At 46.5% G+C, this 22,052-nt stretch overlaps 1 protein-coding gene across 2 annotated transcripts in view; it reads right to left on the reverse strand.

Moving 5' to 3' along the window:
- The window catches only part of TBC1D17 (TBC1 domain family member 17), a 55,398-nt gene that overhangs the window by 31,745 nt on the left and 1,601 nt on the right, over positions 1-22,052 (reverse strand). For both annotated transcript variants that reach the window (XM_077259767.1, XM_077259768.1), the window contains exons 2-9: positions 20,228-20,326; positions 9,354-9,428; positions 9,126-9,246; positions 7,751-7,955; positions 4,059-4,170; positions 3,099-3,260; positions 2,785-2,916; positions 2,483-2,586 (exon numbers count right to left, since the gene is read on the reverse strand). In XM_077259767.1, the coding sequence (XP_077115882.1) occupies positions 2,483-2,586; positions 2,785-2,916; positions 3,099-3,260; positions 4,059-4,170; positions 7,751-7,955; positions 9,126-9,246; positions 9,354-9,428; positions 20,228-20,326 (1,010 nt within the window). The remainder of the gene's footprint in view (positions 1-2,482; positions 2,587-2,784; positions 2,917-3,098; positions 3,261-4,058; positions 4,171-7,750; positions 7,956-9,125; positions 9,247-9,353; positions 9,429-20,227; positions 20,327-22,052) is intronic.

Raw genomic sequence — 22,052 nt, forward strand, 5'->3', positions numbered from 1 at the left:
AAAGACCTTTCTGATGATCTTTTTAATCATAGACCTGAGACAGGGACAAGGGGGCATCCTCTACGTCTGGAGGAAAGAAGGTTTAAGCATAATAACAGACACGGATTCTTTACTGTAAGAGCAGTGAGACTATGGAACTCTCTGCCATATGATGTTGTAATGAGTGACTCATTACTTAAATTTAAGAGGGGACTGGATCCCTTTCTGGAAAAGTATAATGTTACAGGGTATATATATTAGATTCCTTGATAGGGCGTTGATCCAGGGAATTAGTCTGATTGCCGTATGTGGAGTCAGGAAGGAATTTTTTTCCCCATGATGGAGCTTACTCTTTGCCACATGGTTTTTTTTTGCCTTCCTCTGGATCAACATGTTAGGGCATGTTAGGTTAGGCTATGGGTTGAACTAGATGGACTTAAAGTCTTCCTTCAACCTTAATAACTATGTAACTATGTAACATATTGGCATTCACGGTTCCCTCAATGACCTGTAGCTCCCCCCAGCCAACAGCACTCATGCAGCCCCAAACCATGACACTCCTACCACCATGCTTGACTATAGGCAGGACACACTTATCTTTGTACTCCTCCCCTGGTTGCAGCTGCACACACTTGACACCATCTCAACCAAATAAGTTTATATTGGTCTCATCAGACCACAGGACGAGGTTCCAGTCAGCTTGTCTTCAGCAAACTGTTTCAGGGTGTTGGTGATCTTATATCCTCGGCCATTTTTATGTAGAGCAATAATCCTTTTTTCCAAATCTTCAAAGGTCTTTGTCATGAGCAGCCATGCTGAACTTCCAGTGACCGGTATGAGAGAGTGTGAGAGCGATAACACCAAATGTAACCCCCCTGCTCCCCATTCACACCTGAGGCCTTGTAACACTAATGAGTCACATGACACCGGGGAGAGAAAATAGATAATTGGGCACAATTTGGCCATTCTCACTTAGGGGTGTATTCACTTTTGTTGCCAGCAGTTTAGGGCACACAATTTACAAGCCGTACACGGACTACTTTACATTGTATCAAAGTGTCAGATCTTCAATGTTGCCCCATGAAAGATATACCGTAATAACAAAAAAAAAAAAAAAAAAAAAAAAAGGGGTAAGGGGTGTACTCACTTTTGTGATATACTGTAAAATATAAGAACGTGTGTCATTGTACAATTCGTACATTGCTTTACCTTGTAAAAGATACTGAAAGTTTTGGTATTTTTGCATTATCTCAGGATGCAGAGATAACTTGAGGTCCGGAAGATGCGACCCATAGAAATGCCAAAAAATAGACCCCAGGGTCCTGAGAACGGGGGTGCACATTGGGTCTGCACTCAGTACAGCGCTCGGCTATTGCTGCCAGTCATTGAGTGGCGTGGATGCATGACCTCTGCTCCAGTCTATGGGACTGATGGAGGTAGCCGAGAAGGAGCGGAGGGGTCAAGAAGAGCACCGTTTTCGGGATAACTGAAGGTCCAAAAGCAAGGAACAATAGGAAAAATGGAGCATCTACACCAATGAATGGCACGGATGCTCGACCGCTGCACCATTCATTGTCTATAGGACTGCAGGAGAAAGCAGAGTACCAAGTTGTCCCATAGATGACTAATGATGGGGCTCAAGAACCCAAATAATAAACTAGTGTATAACATCCATTCTTACTTTATACAACCCCTGGCAAAAATTATGGAATCACCGGCCTTGGAGGATGTTCCACCCATTCGTTCCTCATTTGTTTTGTTGTGCATTTCCTGTTTTGGAGACATATTGCTTGAAGTTACCGGTCTTGACGCTTTGATGTCTTCCTTGGTCTACCAGTATGTTTGCCTTTAACAACCTTTCTATGTTTGTATTCGGTCCAGATATTAGACACAGCTGACTGAACAACCAACATCTTTTGCAACATTGCCTGATGATTTACCCTCTTTTAAGAGTTTCATAATCCTCTCCTTTGTTTCAATTGACATCTCTGGTGTTGGAGCCATGATTCATGTCAGTCCACTTGGTGCAACAGCTCTCCAAGGTGTGATCACTCCTTTTTAGATGCAGACTAACGAGCAGATCTAATTTGATGCAGGTGTTATTTTTGGGTATGAAAATTTACTGGGTGATTCCATAATTTTTTCCTCAGAATTGATTCCATAATTTTTCCCCTATACTTGGTTACAAAAAGTAACCATTACTGACTACCACATTTTTTGTTCTTGATTTCTTTTCGTGTTTCTTAAAGCCAGAAAGTTGCCATTTGAAATTACTTTAGTTTTGTGCCATGTCTGTGATCTGCTTTTTTTTCTACAAAATTAAACTGAATGAACATCCTCCAAGGCCGGTGATTCCATAATTATTTTGCCAGGGGTTGTATTAGAAAAGAAAGCCATTGTATGCAGAGACAGAACTGCGGGTATGACAGTGACTGCACAAGCATTGCACTAGCCATCCTGTCCACTAGGGGTCTCACGCCACCTAATTCTGCCATATGCTTACGTTTTTCTCCGTACTAAAGATTTTCTGTCTTCCGCTGTGCTATCCCATGGATAATAGCCCAGGACGTACTTCCAAGCATCTTTTCGGAGCCCTTGGCACAATCCCTTAAAAAAAAAAAAAAATGAAATGAACAGCAGCGCATTTCATTAAGTAGATGTGGTATCTGCAGTGGACACAGCGCCGAGAAATGGCGCCATCTAGTGGGCTTAGATGGAAGTGCGAGCAGCAGATGCTTTTTTTCTGGACCGGGATCTGCAGTGAATACTGCAGTGTACAGATCTGATCCGGGCAGCCGCACTTACCCCAGAAAATATCCTTTTTTTCAAGCCGTCCACATTCATCACTCGACCTTCAGAATCAATGTAGGATTCCCATTCCTGCTCGCTGACGGCTGCCTGGCGCTGGATGATTGGACGCTCGCCCAGTTCCACTTGCTGAAACAGATTTCTGGATGTGAGATTACAGCCTGAGCCTAACGATACCCAAGACTCCATTTAACGCAGGGAATTGCAAGTGAAAGCTGCTGTATAAAGCCCTTTAAATTTACCAAACCTCGTTCGATGCACCTCCGCAGTCCTCGGGGGCCGAGATGGGTGGAAAATTAATGATTACTCACACAGGTGATCACTTCAAAGCCTGGTTCATCCTCCAGACCAACTGCCATCTCGGATAGGGGTCTTTGGTGATGGCCATCCTGGTGCCGTAAGGCTCCGCGGAAGAAGTTGGTCACTTTGGAGAAGCCACCAAAAGTTGCAGAATATGGATCTTGGAAAAATCTCTAGAGAAAAAGTAAAAATAAAATTTATATATTGTGCCAGGAATGATGAAGACTTTACGGATCTGCAAATGATGGACAAAGTGGAAACAGCATCTTCAAAACCTCTCGATTTAGTCAGTCTGGAATCTGAGCGCCATTTCCATCAGTGAGGCCATTAATGGTCATCTGCCGCTGAATGCACTAGGACAAATCATCAAGATCCGCTGCTGGCAGCTCCTTTGTAATCATCGACCAATGATGTCCCAGATGTGCTCGATGGGAGACAAGTCTGGAGATGCTGCAGCCATGGGAGCAGGTTTGGGATGAGCAACATTTCTGCAGGGCCCTCTTCTGTGTTCAGGTGCGGTTTGGCATTTCATTGATTTGGTCATGGAACCAGTGGTGCGGCCATTTTGCCAAAGTGTCCCAGGAGCAGTTTTTCAACAAGACAACCCCAGGCAACACACATTGATCATGTTACTATGACCAACCTGTGTGGCCTACATGTGCCACCATGGCTGCAGCCTCTCGAGACTTGTCTCCCATCGAGCACATCATCGGTCGGTGATTACACAGGAGCTGCCAGCATCGGATCTTGATGATTTGCCCAAATGCATTAAACAGCAGAACATTCCACAAACAATCATTAATAACCTCAAAGCTGTAAGTGCTGGGATTTCTGCGAGTGGCGCTCAGACTCCACACTGAATAAATCGAGAAGTTTTGAAAACGTTCTTTCCATTTTTCACTCATTTGCAGATCACTAACGTTTCCATCCAATAGTGCTTCTTTTGAGATTCGTATGTGACGTGAACTTACAGACACCAAGTCAGAGGATCCATCGTCAAACATTTGGAGTTCATCGAACGAGTGGGAGAGGGCATGAGAGTCCTGGGGATAAACCAAAAAGAGGCGAGAATCCTTCGGAGACCTGAAAACATAAAAAAAACATTTTCATTACAGAAACATAGAACCAAAATAAAGTAATCTGAACCCAATGAGTAAGCATGGCTGGGGCGAAACGCTGCCGAAGGTCCAGATGCTTGGCTGTTTTGGGGCCAAAATAATTATTAAAAAAAAAAAGAAAGAATTTCCCTTTAAAAATCAGAAACTGACTGACTAATCTGGTCTTTATTATGGGGTTGTAAATAGTAAAAGGGAGTGGATGTGTAAACAGGGGGCACTGGGCGCGGCAGGTTCTCTCCGCAGGTTCTTGCTGCTGTCACTGGCAATCACCGGCTCTAACACTAATGAGATCCATCTCGGCTATTCTGTCCTTGCAGCACAAATCAGACCCAAGGACCGCGGCTCCTCATCAGCAGTTATCAGCTTTGTGATGACGCAGACATCGCTATTAACACTCAATGTCAGAGCGGGGATTGCTGGACTCGGTGGGTGCTGACTGCAAGGAAGCAGCACTACAATCCGAACACAAGAAGATGGCTCCGAGGCTTCCCTCATCCCAAAGAAGGAAAGATAAAGGGTCCAGCTCTGGGAGCAGCTTCTACAGCCTAATGGGTCAGAATATGGAGGTGCGGGATGAAGCCTCTGTGCAAATGGACCCCGACGGGGAGGCAGGACCTCCCCTCTGGAACAACAGCGGAAAGCCCCTCTCGAACTACGGCGGGAAGGCGGGACTCCCCCTCTCGAACAACAGCGGAAAGCCCCTCTCGAACTACGGCGGGAAGGCGGGACTCCCCCTCTCGAACTACGGCGGGACTCCCCCTCTCGAACTACGGCGGGACTCCCCCTCTCGAACTACGGCGGGACTCCCCCTCTCGAACTACGGCGGGACTCCCCCTCTCGAACTACGGCGGGACTCCCCCTCTCGAACTACGGCGGGACTCCCCCTCTCGAACTACGGCGGGACTCCCCCTCTCGAACTACGGCGGGACTCCCCCTCTCGAACTACGGCGGGACTCCCCCTCTCGAACTACGGCGGGACTCCCCCTCTCGAACTACGGCGGGACTCCCCCTCTCGAACTACGGCGGGACTCCCCCTCTCGAACTACGGCGGGACTCCCCCTCTCGAACTACGGCGGGACTCCCCCTCTCGAACTACGGCGGGACTCCCCCTCTCGAACTACGGCGGGACTCCCCCTCTCGAACTACGGCGGGACTCCCCCTCTCGAACTACGGCGGGACTCCCCCTCTCGAACTACGGCGGGACTCCCCCTCTCGAACTACGGCGGAAAGGCGGGACTCCCCCTCTGGAACTACGGCGGGAAGGTGGGACCCCCCTTCTGGAACCCTGGTGGGGAGGTGGGACCCCTCATTGGCTCTCAGTTTGAAGGCAGACAATGCATTGGACCACTCAATGCTGGTGAGGAAAAGAACGTCCCAGCACCTATACTGCTGACAGAATGTTGATTAAAAGGAACCACCCACTCAAACAGAGTGGACAGCACTACATGAAGGACAGTTCCTGCACGTATGACACTACTGTGTGCACTGAAAGCAGTTTTAACTTGTTGTGGGGTGGGATGAAGGAAACAAGACTGTGCTTTTCTACCAATTTTGGGTCAAAAGGAGAGCTGTGCTTTACAGCCTGTCACCAGACTTCACAATACAAACTGCATACATTACATTATAGATGCCTTTCACCTAACAGGGCTGGTGTACTGACTTTGAAAATCCACGAAAGAACAGATGTATAATGCTTCCAGGCAGATATTAAAATTAGCATTTTAGGAATTTCAATTGAAATATCAGTATTATGCAGCCGTTCTGATGTGGGATTTTCACAGTAAGTACAGCAGCCTCATCTGGTCTGAGAAATCTGTATAATAATGTTTATAGTTTGTCTCCTGAAATCTGATGACAGATCGGCTTACTCTTACTTTTACCACTGAAGGGGAGAGTGAGAAACCCCCTAGAATAATATGCCATTAATACGTAAGCATAATGTCCGCTTCCCTTTAATTGATAAGGACTTCCAGGACAGGCACTTGAGAAGCAATTTAAGCAGGACCTAAGTTGTCCTAATGGCCCGGACTCCGCATCCGTCAGCAGCCCGCAGGATCCGGCCGAGGTCGGGGTAAGTGACGCTGGAGCGTCTGGTTACGATGAAGCTCATCAATAATAGACGGGAAGAGTGCGGCCGCTGGGCGATTCCTCTGGAGAGGGAGCGGCCATTAGCCCTGTGCTGCCTGCTCACTACACACTGATGGATGCCGCCTGCCCAGGGGAAGCAGAGCCGGGCAGGAAAGCGGAGCTCGTCCACAGTGATTACAAAGGGCACTCGCAATAAAATAATGCAAGAAGGCGCCGTTTTGCTTTGATTAGTTGAGAGTGTGTGACCTCGGGTGAACCAAGGATAAACCAATCATTAACTATTGTCCCAATAAATCTAAAAGTAAATGGAGAAAATTTGCTATAAATTTTCATTCAATATTTCCTGCCATTTTAGCTCTACAGCTCCCATCTAGTCTGTGTGTCTCCATGGTAACAGACTACAAATAAGTCTCACATGTAGTCTGCTCCTGCAGCATCACACTAGTCCATTGTTCCCCTATCTGGTACATCATAGACAGTGAAGCTGGGTGGTGTGCTTAACCCCTTAACTTATATATCAGACATGGAGCAATCTCAGCCGAGCTCCCCTTCATACGCTGCAGATGACGGGTGTGCGACCAAGGATGCTAGACGCATGGGAACCCCCAGATGCTGGACGCACAGGCACCCACAGACACTAGACGCACCCCCCAGGAGCATAGGCGCCCCTAGACACTAGACGCACAGGCACCCCTAGACGCTAGACGCACAAAAGCCCCCCCCCCAGACGCTAGACACAGGAGCCCCCCAGACGCTAGACGCACGGGAGCCCCCCCCAGACGCACGGGAGCCCCCCAGACGCTAGATGCATGGGAGCCCTCCCCAGACACTAGACGCACGGGAGCCCCCCAGATGCTAGACACACGGGAGCCCCCCAGATGCTAGACACACGGGAGCCCCCCCCAGACGCTAGACGCACGGGAGCCCCCCCCAGACGCTAGACGCAACGGAGACCCCCCCAGACGCAACGGAGACCCCAAGACAATAGATGCAAGGGAGACCCCCAGACAATAGATGCAAGGGAGACCCCCAGACGCGCAGGTGCTTTTGCCAATTTCTAACAAAGGCATTTAAATGGAGCATTCACCAGTGCGCACCGGCATCAATAGGGGCCCCAGCATTCATGGGTAACCAATGTTTTACCAGGGCAGTCAGGCGTCTTCTGAAGAACCTCACTATTGCCATCTTGTTACGCCTCCTCTGAAGCCCAGTGACATTCTGAGCTTAATTGAAAACCATGATAGATATATATCATCGCCACCACAACCAGGCGAGGAGGCCGCCACAACCAGGCGAGGAGGCCGCCACAACCAGGCGAGGAATGGCTATAGAAGCAGCCATACTGTGGCAATGCCATAAATCTGGAAGCCTGGAACCATGACATCTCCAAGGTGTAGAAGGCAAAGCTTCGACCCCCACACGGATAAATGATTAGATAAAGCAAGTTCGCTACTTACACGGCCAGTATAACATACTTCCGGAGGGCCTTCAGCAGAGCTTTCGTTCCACCTTGATGAAAATGAAGAGCTTGGAAGGACACCCCGTCCTTAGTAGTGAATATCAGATACGACCAGCTCAGGCCCATCTTGCTTTTACGCACAGACTTGAGTTCTGACAGACTGAACAAGAAGGCCCATTTGCCGCGGTTCCCCGATTTCACAGCTGTTAAAAGGAAAAGTGAATGAGTGATCGCCGCTATTAACCCCTTAAAAGCTACTGTCAACAACCGACAGCTGTATTTAAAGCGGTACAATCCTATCCGGAGTGCCCATTAGACTTCCCTCATGACACAATTGCATTTTATTGGGATTTTATGTGATGTACCACCACAAAATAAGAAGTATTTAGGAAGTGTAAAGGAAGTAATACATGGTTTTCTAATTATTTTAAAAATATAAGTCTGAAAATTGAGACGTGCATTTGTATTAAGCCCCTAAATAAAATCCTGAGTGACCAATTGCCTCCAGAAGACACATAATTAGTAAATGGAGTCCACACCTGTGTAATTTCTTCCCAGTATAACTACGGGTGTTCTGTGAAAGCCTCAGAGGTTTGTTTGAGAACATTAGGAATCAAACAGCATCATGAAAACCAAGGAGCCCACCATGCAGGTCAGGGATAAAGTCATGAAGACTCTTCAGGGTTAGGTTATAAAAAAAAGCCCAAGCTCTGAACATCTGACGGAGCACTGTTGAGTCCATCATCCAAAAATGGACAGAGAATGGCACAACTGCAAACCTGCCAAGACATGGCCGTCCACCTAAATTGACAACCCAGTGAGGAGACCACTAATTAGAGAAGCAGCCAAGAGGCCCATGGTCACTCTGGAGGAGCTGCAGAGATTCAAGCTCATGTGTAAAGGAAAATTAACACCACTCATCACCTGGAAAACACTATCCTCACTGTCACACATGGTGGTGGCAGCATCATGCTGTGGGGAGGCTTTTCTTCAGCAGGGGCAGGGAAGCTAATCAGAGTTTATGGGAAGATGAATTGCGCTAAATACAGTGCAATCCTGCAGGAAAACCTGATAGAGGCAGCAAAAGCCTTGAGACTTAGGGGCTTAGGTTCACCTTCCAGCAGGAAAACAACCCTAAACATACTGGCAGAGCTACAATAGAGGGTTTATATCAAACCATATTCATGTGTGTGAACGACCCAATCACCGTCCACACCTAAATCCCAGAGAGTCTGTGACAAGACGTGAAAATTGCTGATCACAGACGCCACCATACAATCTCACTGAGCGAACGTGCAAAGAAGAAGGGGCAACAATGTCACCTCTATACATCAAAGGTCATGAAGGAGTAAAAGACAGCGACAATTACCCACCCGACAAATCTTCCTGAGGACGAACTTTGGTTCCCACTGTGCTGATAACTGCCCAGTCTGGTTCATAACCGGGATCAAACATATCGTCCTCTGCTCGGCACGCTGCGCTGCCTGGAGACTCCTGGACAAAAAGGGATGAAAAAAAAATATAATTGGTTCTGAAATTAGAGCTCAACTTTACTGATAGAAGATCAAATGTGGTAAATCGGCGGCAAAAATTCCTCTTACTTTTTTAGAGTAATGAATCTGCGTCGTTTCACCATCTTCTTCTACAGGAGTCCACTGGAGGAGCACATCCGATGTCTGGAAATAAAAGAAAAACACAGCATTTAGTGACCCTTCAAGCGCTGCAGGATGCAGGTATTTTGGGCCTATTATTTTTGCATTTTTGGGGGACAAGTTTTTTTTTATTTTTTACCTTTTTTGTATTAATATTTTTGTGTTAAAAAAAATAAAATATAGGGATTTTTGTGTACTCACCATAAAATCCTTTTCTCCGAGCCATTCATTGGGGGACACAGACCGTGACCGTGGGTGTATGCTGCTGCCACTAAGTGATACACAGAAAGTTAGCTCCTCCCCTGTAGTATACACCCTCCTGCTTTTTCTCAGCTAACCAGTTCGGTGCAAAAGCAGTAGGAGATCAATAACATATGAGAGTATAGTATGTCAAATCATATATGAGAGTATAGCACGTCAAATTATATATGTTATAAAACAACCACAAGCTAATAACAGGGTGGGAGCTGTGTCCCCCAATGAATGGCTCGGAGAAAAGGATTTTACAGTGAGTACACAAAAATCCCTATTTCTCCTTCGCCTCATTGGGGGACACAGACCGTGGGACGTCCCAAAGCAGTCCCTGGGTGGGAACAACATCAGATCAGGCCCTGTGTAACCGCTACTTACAAGTGCGCCACCGCGGCCTGCAGAGTCCGCCTGCCCAGACTCACGTCTGCGGAAGTCTGGGAAGTATAGTGCTTCAAGGGTGCATGCGGACTGGACGAACCCGCGAAGCTGACAGACGTGCTTTGCTGACGCCTGGTGTCTGGAACCCAAGAAACCTCGATTGATTGAGTGGAGTGAAAAAAAGGCTGAAGTCTAACACGGAAGGACTTCTGGATGTGTAAAGAATCCACCAGGCTAACATGGCCGACGAAAAACGGCTAGGGCCTTCCTAAAAAAAAAAAAAAGCGCCAAGAAGCCCAAATGAAGGTGCCCATCCTCTCGAAGGACGCCGTCCTCAGCACGTACCTACTCAGGGCTCTCACATTGTCCAGGGTATGGGGAACCCATTTCGTTTTGTGGACTGGAGCAGAAAGAGAAGAGGGAAGAACGATACCCTCGTAACAGTGGAAGTACGATACCACCTTGGTAACAAGGGACGGGGACGGCTTGAGGACAACCTTGCCTAGATGGTAATGAGGAAAAAAGATCTGAAGGAACAGAGCGGCCAGCTCCGAAGACTCGTCTGAATTGACTTGTACAGTGCAGATCTCCCAGGACCACTGGGGGCCTTCCTGCTTCCCAAAGACCCTCGGAGCTAGTGGAAGAGGCGAGATGGAGCTGGTATCCCAGAAGAACCAGAGTATGCACTGTGATGGCTTTTGGGTCTCAAGTCCGGACCATGAACTCGAGTGCATTGGCATTCAGTCTGGACGCCATCCGATCTACATCTGTAGTGCTCCAGTGAACCAGTGAAGGCAGATATGTTGGAAGACTTCCGGATGAAGTTCCCACTCACTTGAGGCGAGACCCTGGCGGCTGAGGAAGAAAACTGCCGCCCAGAGTTCTACTCCTGGGATGAGTACTGCCGAGATCACCGAGTGATAGATCTCGGCCCACGAGAGAGTGTGAGGTATGTAGGTCAAGGTGCCTGACCGCGGGTACCTGTTAGATAATAGAGGTATTGCACAGCCGTGATAATATCCAACTGAATTTGGATGGGGAGACCTGCCAGAGGGCATTGCGCCTGTTGTAAGAGCAGAGGTACCGTTGGGATCCCAAGAAAAAAAGGGATCGGGAGGCTGGATTCCGAAGATAAGCAGAGGCCTTGAGCAGTGTGGTGACGCTCTGTAGTCACTAGCAACCATAGAACCGGGAGAAGGGATCTCCCCCGGACGAGAAAGATGCTCAGAGATTACCCTCTGGAAACCTGTTTGACCTGCAGAAAAAAACAAGCGGAGCGAAGGGAACTGCCTCCATTGCTATTATCTCACCCAAGGATCCTCACAGCAATCGGAAGGAATGAGGGCAGGTACGGAACGGGGCTGAAAATCAGCCCTGTCTTGAGAACCCGCTTCTTTTAAAGACGTAGCAGAAGAGATAGCCCACGACCAGACAGGCTGTTCTGGCATTTGCCAGAATTGCCGGATGGCCATTCCGACCCGGAATGTGGGGATGAGTGACCAAGGGCAGGGGGGACTCCCTGTTGAAGGACCACGGGCTTATCTCAAGGGAGGATTCCAACCCTCTGGGAGTGTCAAGGATCATCCTTAATAAGGATAGATGCCGGGCTGGAAATGAGGAAGACCTGTCTAAGTCTATCCGCCAGCCCAAGTGAGGAAGGGTATCGTAAGGTATATATAGACGAGCTCAGAGTAATCCTAGAAGAACGGCTGGAAAACGACCAGATAGGGGAGGACGGCCACGCACCCAGAGGGACATGACCGCCACCATGATAATGGCGAACACTCTGGGAGCAGTAGCAAAGCCGAAAGGTAAGGTCGTGACTTGTGAAGGTAAGCATCCCGAATGTCGATGGATGCCAGAAAAAAACTGCACCTTTTCCCATTGAAGTGATGGCCGAGTGGAGGAACTCTATCCAAGAAGGAGGACCTTTTTGAGGCTTGTTAGAAGTTAGAGGTCCAGGATCGGTCTTACTTTTCGGTCCTCTTTTGGAACCAAGATCCCTTAGATCTAGACTGTCCTGGACAACCCTTCAACTGTTGGTTGGATCTATAGGACACTTGCGATCCTTTGTTCCTAGGTAGGGAACACCCACTCCCACACAGCGACCACTCTGTAAGGGCGTGATGTCAGAGGGTTTTTTTTTTTTTTCTTTTTTAGAACGCAGAGTATGCCTCCGTTCTCTGATCCATAAGCCCTTCTGAATGAAATGGCATTCGCTGCAGACAGCGCCCGCAACTAGCCGCATTGAAAGAGGCGTGTACCACAAAGCCTCCCGCTCACGGGATTTGATTGGCCAGCTGTACTGTCTCCGGAAAGAGAGAGAACTAATCTGAATCAAATAAATATAGACCAACACTGGAACCATCAGTAACAAAAGTAACACAGACTAAACACCCTGTGGTGGGGTGAATAGCACATTTACATAGCACACTCCTATGTGTTGCGGACACTACTCCAAATTTTTTCTGTTATTGTGAAGCAAGGTAGCTAAGGTCTCCGGCCAGTAGACCATTGGTCTGGCAACCCGTGCGGGCTAAGGAAAGGTAAAGCGCTGAACTCGATACCGCAAGACAGAACGAGTCATTGTCTGACAGTCCATGGTATTTTTAAAAGATGATCCATCGGGCAGGGATACTGGTAGGTATACCACAGAAGCTAAGCTGCCAGGTAGCAAAGTGCGCGGCTGCATCCGCCATGGCGAGGAAAACAAGCCATCTCCTGAGTTGCTGCAGTCATTGAACGTGCAAAGATAAAAGGAAGAACTCTCAATCCACCAACCCCTTAACAGGGGGGTGGAGAGGAATCGTCCGCCACCACGCATTGTCCGTTAAATAGTGGCGATGCAGAGGGGAACTGCTCGGACGTCAAAAGGAGGGCATCTGTACATCCACGGAGTTCAAGTCCCCGGGAGGACCGGATTGGCATTAGGCCCAGCTGTAGAAGAGTATACATGGAGGCGACACTCCATGTGCTCATTTGATGATGGTGTGAGGAGATCGGTGTCCTTTGAAGGACCTGTCGCCCAGATTACACGTGGAAACGACACTGTATGTGCTCATTTGATGATGATGATGTGAGGAGATCGGTGTCCTTTGAAGGACCCGTCGCCCAGAGTCTACGTAGAGGCAACACTCCGTGAGCTCATTTGATGATGTTGTGAGGAGATCGGTGTCCTTTGAAGGACCCGTTGCCCAGAGTATACGAGGAGGCGACGCTCCATGTGCTCATTTGATGATGGTGTGAGGAGATCGGTGTCCTTTGAACAATTAAGGCTGGTTTCACACTTGCGTTTTGATCTGCAGCGTTTTAGCGCTAAAAAACGCATGCATTTTGACGCGTTTTCCGGCAACTCATGCGTTTGACGCGTGCGTTTAGTTGCAGAAATGCAACCTGTAGTAATTTTTAGCGGCTTTTTTTGCCGCAAAAAAACCGCCTGCGTTTATTCGCGGCAAAAAAATGTATTGCGGTCTATGTAAACGCATGCGTTTTTATAGAAAAACACAAGAAAACCCTAACCACAAGAAAAAACAAGAAAACCCTAACCCTAAGGTTAGGATCCCTAGTAACCCTAGGGATCCTAACCCTAACCACAAGAAAAAACAAGAAAACCCTAACCCTAGGGTTACTAGGGATCCTAACCCTAACCCTAAGGTTAGGATCCCTAGTAACCCTAGGGATCCTAACCCTAACCCTAGGGAGGGATCCTAACCCTTAGGGTTAGGGTTAGGATCCTAACCCTTAGGGTTAGGGTTAGGATCCCTAGGGTTAGGGTTAGAGTTAGGGTTAGAGTTAGGATCCCTAGGGTTAGGGTTAGGATCCCTAGGGTTACTAGGGATCCTAACCCTAACCCTAGCTATTTCAGTTTATAGTGGGTTTTCTAGTTGATTTTGATGATTGGCAGCTGTCACACACTTCTCAGCATGCGTTTAAAAAACGCAAACGCAGGAAAAACCGCATGTAAATTTTCTGCATGCAAAAACGCATGCGTCTAAAAAACGCGGCATTTTGCCGCGTTTACATGCATTTTTTCACCACATGCGTTTTTTTTAAAAACGCTGCAGATCAAAACGCAAGTGTGAAACCAGCCTAAATCAGGCATTGCATCTGGTGTCGCTTGAAGAGGCTTCTGTTTCTAGAGCAAGACCATTTGCGATTGCTCATGATAAGGCCGGAATCCTGGACTCCCATGCTGTATAAACACCAGTGTTTTTCACTGCGCTACTATGGTGCTTGCCAGTGAATCGCTTATCCGGACGCTCGCTGTCCAGGAAAAAAGGGCAAATGCACTACTAGGGAGTTTATCTCCGTTTGGAGAAAACGATCTAGAGCAGAAACATAGTCCTTGTGAATCGACAGATTGGTTGATGGCCAAAATTGGCGAATCCAGATTGTGCTGAGGCTTTTGAGAGTCCAGATCCAAGGTCATCTCCGATTCAGATGCGGAGTTTAGTTCCCAGCAAATCATTGGTGAGGGAAATCAAGAAGCGAAGCTCCCGTTTTCTAGACGCCTGTACGTTTAGAATATTTGTGGCCTGCTAGCCGACGGCCCCCGTGTAGGAGAGGATCCATTTGTATTGGTCCTGCGAGCACTCCGAACCACAGCGGGTTCAAATAGGGGTAAAATCTCTTGGTCAGAGAAGCCATGGATTGCGGCAGTGGCGAACTCAGAGGAACTAGGTATTCCAGGAAAAAAGACTGGGATCGGCGGCGACGGAAGGCTCCTGTGCTCATTTGAACTAAATATTCTGACCGGCTTCGGGCTGGTTATGAGCCTTTGAGACCATGCTGGTGATGTGCATTTAAGACCAGGGAAAGCTGGTCCTGTGCCTTTAAGACCAGTGAATGCTGGTCATGTACCCTTAAGACCAGGGGATGCTGGTCGTGTAACTTTACGACCAGGGATGCTGGTCAAGTACCTATAAGACTAGGGGTTGCTGGTCCAGAGCTTTTAAGAGTAGCTCTAGGATCAGGGAATACTGGACATAACGCTCATGCTGGTCGTGCGTTTATGCAGGTCGTGTGCCTTTAGGACTAGCTTTTGGGGGGAATACTGGACATAGCCTGTATGATTTTTAATCCATTATCCACCTCTGCTGCCGGAGGGGGTTGTGGGGAAAGGAGAGCGGGGGAGGGGTGGAGCGGTGTCTCCCTACCCGGTTCCTGAATCCCCCGTCACCGTTGGATTAGATTCTCCAGCGCTGAACACACCTCTGGGACCGATGCAGCAGCAGCTTCCGGATGTTCACAGATCATGTCCGGAAGCAACAGGGAGATGAACATGGCCACCGAGAATATGGCGTGTTCTCGTCCTGAGCGAGAAGCGTCTGAATAGGGGGCGGAGCCTTAACGCGCGGCCTAGCACGGGCGGAGACTCCGGGTTGCGGCTTACACGAAGCCAAAAATTTTTGGTGCCAAGCGAGAAAGAAGGGTAAAAGACCTGTCGCTTGCAAAAAAGGAAAAAGGGGGAAAAACCGCCGGCTGCGCAGAGCCCTCCAGCCGCTCAAATCCCAGCACTTACCTAGGAATCTGCCGCAAGGCAGAGTATGCAGCTCTGCTGATGCTGCTGTTTTGGACGGTGCAGGAATAGAAAAAATCTCAATCCATCGTCCCTTTAGCAGGGAGGAGGAGAGGAACCGTCCGCCTCCTTGTACCATCCGCTTTTAATAGTGGTGGTGCAGTGGGGGCTGCTCGGACGCCACGCTGGAGAGTGCCTCTGTACAGCCGAGGGTAAAACCTGGTGGGCAGGGCTGAATGTCCGGCAATAGGCCTGGCTGCAGAAGAGGATACTGGAGGTGACCTGATAAGGGAGGGGGAAGATAGGTGCCCTTGAAGGGGCCCGTCGCCCCTAGAATCAGCTCAGGCAGTGGCTTCCCACGTCGCAGGAGAGGATACGGAGAGGTGAAACTCCCGTGCTCGCCTGTTGTTGGTTCGGGGAGATCGGAACATGAAAGAATCAGTCGCCCCCTTCGTACTTTGTAAAGGTAAAAAGAGTTTTTGGGGTCTGAATGGCAGACCAGTCCGTGTGCCTCCTACGGACACTAAGCAAGAACTGGTTAGCTGAGAGCCAGCAGGAGGGTGTATACTTTCTTTGTATCACTTAGTGTCAGCCTCCTGGTGGCAGCAGCATACACCCACGGTCACGGTCTGTGTCCCCCAATGAGGCGAAGGAGAAAAAAAAATATATATATATATTTTTTTTTAAACACAGAAATATTAAAGGGAAGGTACCGCATTTGTAGATCATTAATAAATCACTTTAATGTAGCATAACATGCTGCTATAACCAAGTTTTAAATGCATGTGAAACAGATTTCGTGTGTAAGGGTACTGTCTCACAGTGGCACTTTTGTCGCTACGACGGTACGATCCGTGACGTTCCAGCGATATCCATACGATATCGCTGTGTCTGACACGCAGCAGCGATCAGGGACCCTGCTGAGAATCGTACGTCATAGCAGATCGTTTGGAACTTTCTTTCGTCGCTGGATCTCCCGCTGTCAACGTTGGATCGGTGTGTGTGACACCGATCCAACGATGCGTTCGCTTGTAACCAGGGTAAACATCGGGTTACTAAGCGCAGGGCCGCGCTTAGTAACCCGAGGTTTACCCTGGTTACCATCGTAAAAGTAAAAAAAAAAAAACAAAACAGTACATACTCACATTCCGGTGTCAGTCAGGTCCCTTGCCATCTGCTTCCCGCTCTGACTGACTGCCGGCCGTAAAGTAAGAGCAGAGCACAGCGGTAACGTCACCGCTGTGATCTGCTTTCACTTTACGGCGGCACTCAGTCAGAGCGGGAAGCAGACGGCAAGGGACCTGACGGACACCGGAATGTGAGTATGTACTGTTTGTTTTTTTTTACTTTTACGATGGTAACCAGGGTAAACATCGGGTTACTAAGCGCGGCCCTGCGCTTAGTAACCCGATGTTTACCCTGGTTACCTGGGGCCTTCGGCATCGTTGGTCGCTGGAGAGCGGTCTGTGTGACAGCTCTCCAGCAACCACACAACGACTTTCCAACGATCACGGCCAGGTCGTATCGCTGGTCGTGATCGTTGGAAAGTTGCAGAGTGTGACAGTACCCTTATATGAGTTTAAAGAAGGCACTGGGGGCTGACATCTTGGTTTCACAGCAGTTCACGATACTATCAGTGTCATTTTACGGCACCCCATGGACATAGGAGATAATAGACCGGCGCTGACCCCATCTCTTAACATTGCAGCAGTCTTAACATTGCAGCAGCATTAGCAGTGAGCTGGGCACGCCTCTGTGGGCTGTACAACTCACTGCTGTAGGTGTGACTGGCCTCCATTTTATTATAGCCCAGTGCTATCTGCCAAGCTCCACTTACTCCCTGCTCCTCTGTACTCCAGGCACTGCACGTCCTGAGCAGACATCCTCTGCTCTCACACGCTGCCCTCCCTGGGTGCTTCTCCTGCTCTGTCTCCGCCTCCTCACACACAGTCCTGGAGATCTCCGGTAAGCTGCATTCACAGCCTGCAGAGAGGGAGCTCTCTCTCCCATCAGTCTTTCTCAGCCATACCAATGTATCTCCCCTCTCCCTCCACAATGCCTGGCCATTCACTGCAGACCTGGATCTCCTTCTTATCTTACTGAGGGATGAGTCACAGACAGCTCTGCTCAGACAATGCTGCTCCATACATAAACACCACAAGTCTTCACTTTTCCTCCAGTCCACCATGCTGCTGAGCCCACTGTGTTCTGCTCTTTTGTAAACTCTGTAGCTGTGTTTCTGATGCAGTAACTGCTGGTGATAGCAGATCACAGGTCAGTCACACACAAAATGGCGCTGCCCTGTGATGCTGCTCTTCATTCTGCCCCCGGGATATTAGACCACCCAAAAGGGGAAGGAAATTGTGATGTCAGCAGCTACTGCCCCAATTTTCCAGCTAACAGTAAAACTGGTAAGTCTTACTATAGCTGCTTGAGGTCTAAAACGGAAAATGCTCCCCCTAGTGGTCAATATATATATTTGTAAGAAAATATATAATAATTTTCATATAGAAATGTTTGCAAACATTGCATTAATACATTCTATTTACTATTTTAAGCTTAATTTCACAAAAAAACAAACTACAAAAAAGACTGGTGGCACCTTCCCTTTAATTCAAAAAAGGTAAAAAATAAAATAAAATTATATATATATATATATATATATATATATTTATTTTTCTCTATTCTTTTCCTACACAACAGTCCATGACAATTGGATTGCGTTCGGATGCTGTTCCTGTGCTGTCCATTTTTTGTCCATTTCTTCTCGGATAGAAGTTAATGTTTCTTTTTAAGTACTAATAAACAATATATTTTTTTTCCTTTTTTTAACTATTATATATGTAATAAAAAAAATGCTACTAAAAATAAAAAAAGGTAGAAAACATTATTTTACATTTCTTTTTATTTGTACTAAAAATTACATTTTTTTTTAAGTATATAGAAAAACGTAAAAAAAAAAAAGAAAATATATATTCTCTATTTTTTTTAGTACTAAAAATACAATTTTTGTTTTTAATTTTAATTATTTTAGTCCCACTAGTCACTGAATTGATGGCACGTATAATGCAGTGCAGTGCTTCCGTATTGCAGTGTATCATGCCCAACGTTCTGGGTCTGATGAGCTGACAGAGGGAGAATCTCTCCCTCTGCTTAAACCGTCTAGATGCCGCAGCAGCTACTGGCCGCTGCCTATAAGGGGTTAACCTGCAGGGAATCAGTGTTCTCAGTCTGTTTATTTTTTTTTTTTTTAAACAAGACATGTTACAAAGTTACTTTATTTTTCATTTTAGCTGCCTTGGCACAATAAAGAAAATTTAGTTGAGAAGGAGTCTGTAGACTTTAACCCCTCCTGGGATTTTAGGGATTATGCTAAAATCCTCTTTTAAAACTTTTATGACGCTCATAAACCTAGTGTTGCACACAGAGTCCAGACTTTATGGCTCACACAGAATAGTCTACACTGGATCCAACTGTAGCAAACCCTCAGCTGTGATGAAATGCATGAGGTCTGCTCAGACTTTCGGCCTCCGATTTGTCACGTCTGGGTGCACGGCGGCAGATTTAGACCCCTGTTCACACCAGTTTTCCCCCCTGTTGGAAAAGCTCCAGACGTAGGTGACAGATGCATTTATCATGGGCTTCCAATAAACAGATAAACCAGGTTTTCAAGACTTACCTGTAAAAAGAAAGCCTACGAGTGACCGAGCTAGAATATATATTTTATTTTAATTTTATTTTTTTTTGCTTCTGTCTTTTTATGACCGCATCAAAGTACAGCTCAACTTTGATGTGGTCTATGGTCATAAATAACAGCTTAGTGACGAACGCTCAGTTAACTCATTCTGCAGCCAGCAATAGACAGAAGGCTATAGAAGGAAAACGATGGAACATTTGTAGTGAAATCCAATTACAAATATGATCTTTATTCTATGTTAAATGCATTTAATTAAAAATAAAAGTTCATTGAAGAGATCTAGATCTTATATCCTGAACCATAAACTATAATGCCATCTAGTGGCAACATCATGAAAAGCTCTTGATAAACCCACTGGATGAGCGCCATTATTTCTATGCTATCCTTCCAAGCTTCATAAAGTACTCTGCTTGAGCCAAAAACGTAATGTGAACAGGGTCTTGACAGGTTCTTGTAATGGCGCTAGGATTATAGGGTAACAGGCAGTAAAGTGATATATTATTTTTTTTTTTTTTTATCCAAGATTAAAACTGATTGCAAAGTTGCTTGTGTATGCAGCTCCCATGCAGACTAGTGCATCTCCACGGAAACTAACCTAAAAAGTAATCTTATCCTGCAGCCAATCTCCTCCCAATACCCATATTGTACAGACGGTAGGGACGGTTGCAGAATCAGAATATACAGTTTGCTTGATATGAACCTGCATAGGAGCTGTATACACAAAACGGTAAGATATAGAAATAAGGAAAGAAAAAAAAACAACAACTTTAGGAACAAATGAAAAGCTACTTTCCCTGTGCTGACAACAGGATTGGGTGGATTATATGGAGACCCCCCAAAAAATCAACAGAGAAAGTGATCTCTTTCCATAAGGAACTCCTTAAAAGTGGACAATCCCTTTAATTGGGCAGAGAAACTAAACTGGGGTATCGAATCGCGGCCTGTAACTCCAATACCCTGACGGCTTCCATTATTTACCTGCTCGATGAGACGGACGACCCCCGGGATCATAGAATCCTGGTCGTTCTGCCGTTTAGCGCTGGTATGTAAGAAGACGCCATGCTTTTCCAACACGATCTGGAAAAGGAAAGATTCTGAGAACCGTGACACACACTAAAGGATAAAGAATGCAGTTTTATCATTTCCCTATGCTTTACACTGCAGCCCTGCCAACCCAGATCAAGTACACGCTGGAGCCGGCTCCACACAGGCCAGGTTTATGCTGTATTTTACAGCCAGCGCCTGCCTATAACGGCATCAATGAAAATGAAAAGCAAAAAAAAGTTCCGTATATTAAAAAAATAAATAAATAAATTTAATTACAAAAAAATAAAAAAATAAAGTACTTTTTCTAGTACTGAAAAATAAGGAAAGCTGTACTGTAATATATATTTTTTTCCCCTATTTTACATTTAGATTTTTTAGTACACATATACTAAAAAATTAAAGTACAAAAAATATATATTTATCTAAAAAAACTGAAGTAAAAAAAATTCAGCACTAAAAAAAAATTACTGCATTTTTACTACTAAAAAAAAGAAAAAATTATATATTTTCTTTTTTTTATTTACATTTTTACAAGTGTAATAAAAGAAAAAAAATATATTCGTTTTCTACATTTTTCCACATAGAACACAAAAATAAAAATGTAAAAAAAAATTATTTTTTACATTTTTTACTATTGAAAATGAAATAGAATTTTTTTTTACATTTCTACTTTTTTTTAGCACTGAAGATTCAAAAAAGTAATTTTTTTATTACTAATAAAAAAAAATTACATTTGCATTTTTTTATTACATTTATGTGCTAAAAAAGTATATATATATATATATATATATATATATATATATATATATATATATTTTTTTTTTTTTTTTTTTTTTTTTTTTTCCATAGTACTGAAAAAGAAATCTGAAATTTTGAACCACGTAAAAAATAATAACTATATATTTACATCACTATAATAGTAGAGAATCGGGTTTCCAGGTCATCTTTACTGCAACATAAACACCGTTAAAATTAAACTTTAAAAACAAAAGGCAGAATTGCCTTTTTGCCCCCCCCTCCCCAAGTGAATGGTGTCAGAGAAAAGAACTATTGATCCCACAAAATGTGAGTCCTTACTTGGAAGAAGAAAGAAGAAATGAAAACGCAAAAAAAAACCTAAAACACAGAGCATGACGCAGACATCACACAGCCGGCAGCGCCTGCTCTGAAAATGGAACAGGGAGTTTTTAAGGGTGTTTCTCATGTTAAATTATCATGTAATGTTCTCCATTTCCCAATGTATGTCGCGCTTCCCTCCATTTACAAAATCTTGGGGAGGATCAGAGAAAGAGGGGACAGAGACCTGGGGGGAGGGATGAAGAGGGGACAGCGACCAGGACCGGTGGTGGATGGGTAAGAGGGGCCAGAGACCGGGAGTGGATGGGAAAGAGGGGCCAGCGACCGGGGGGACCGGTGGTGGACGGGAAAGAGAGGCCAAGGACTGGGAAGGGGGGATGGGAAAGAGGGGCGAGACCAGGGGGACCGGTGGTGGACGGGAAAGAGGGGTCAGGGACTGGGAAGGGGGGGATGGGAAAGAGGGGCGAGACCGGGGGGGACCGGTGGTGGACGGGAAAGAGGGGTCAGGGACTGGGAAGGGGGGGGGTGGGAAAGAGGGGCGAGACCGGGGGGGACCGGTCGTGGACGGGAAAGAGAGGCCAGGGACTGGGCAGGGGGGGATGGGAAAGAGAGGCGAGACCAGGGGGACCGGTGGTGGACGGGAAAGAGGGGTCAGGGACTGGGAAGGGGGGGATGGGAA

The sequence above is a fragment of the Ranitomeya variabilis genome, chromosome 4, assembly GCF_051348905.1.
Source record: "Ranitomeya variabilis isolate aRanVar5 chromosome 4, aRanVar5.hap1, whole genome shotgun sequence".
Lineage (NCBI taxonomy): Eukaryota > Metazoa > Chordata > Amphibia > Anura > Dendrobatidae > Ranitomeya > Ranitomeya variabilis.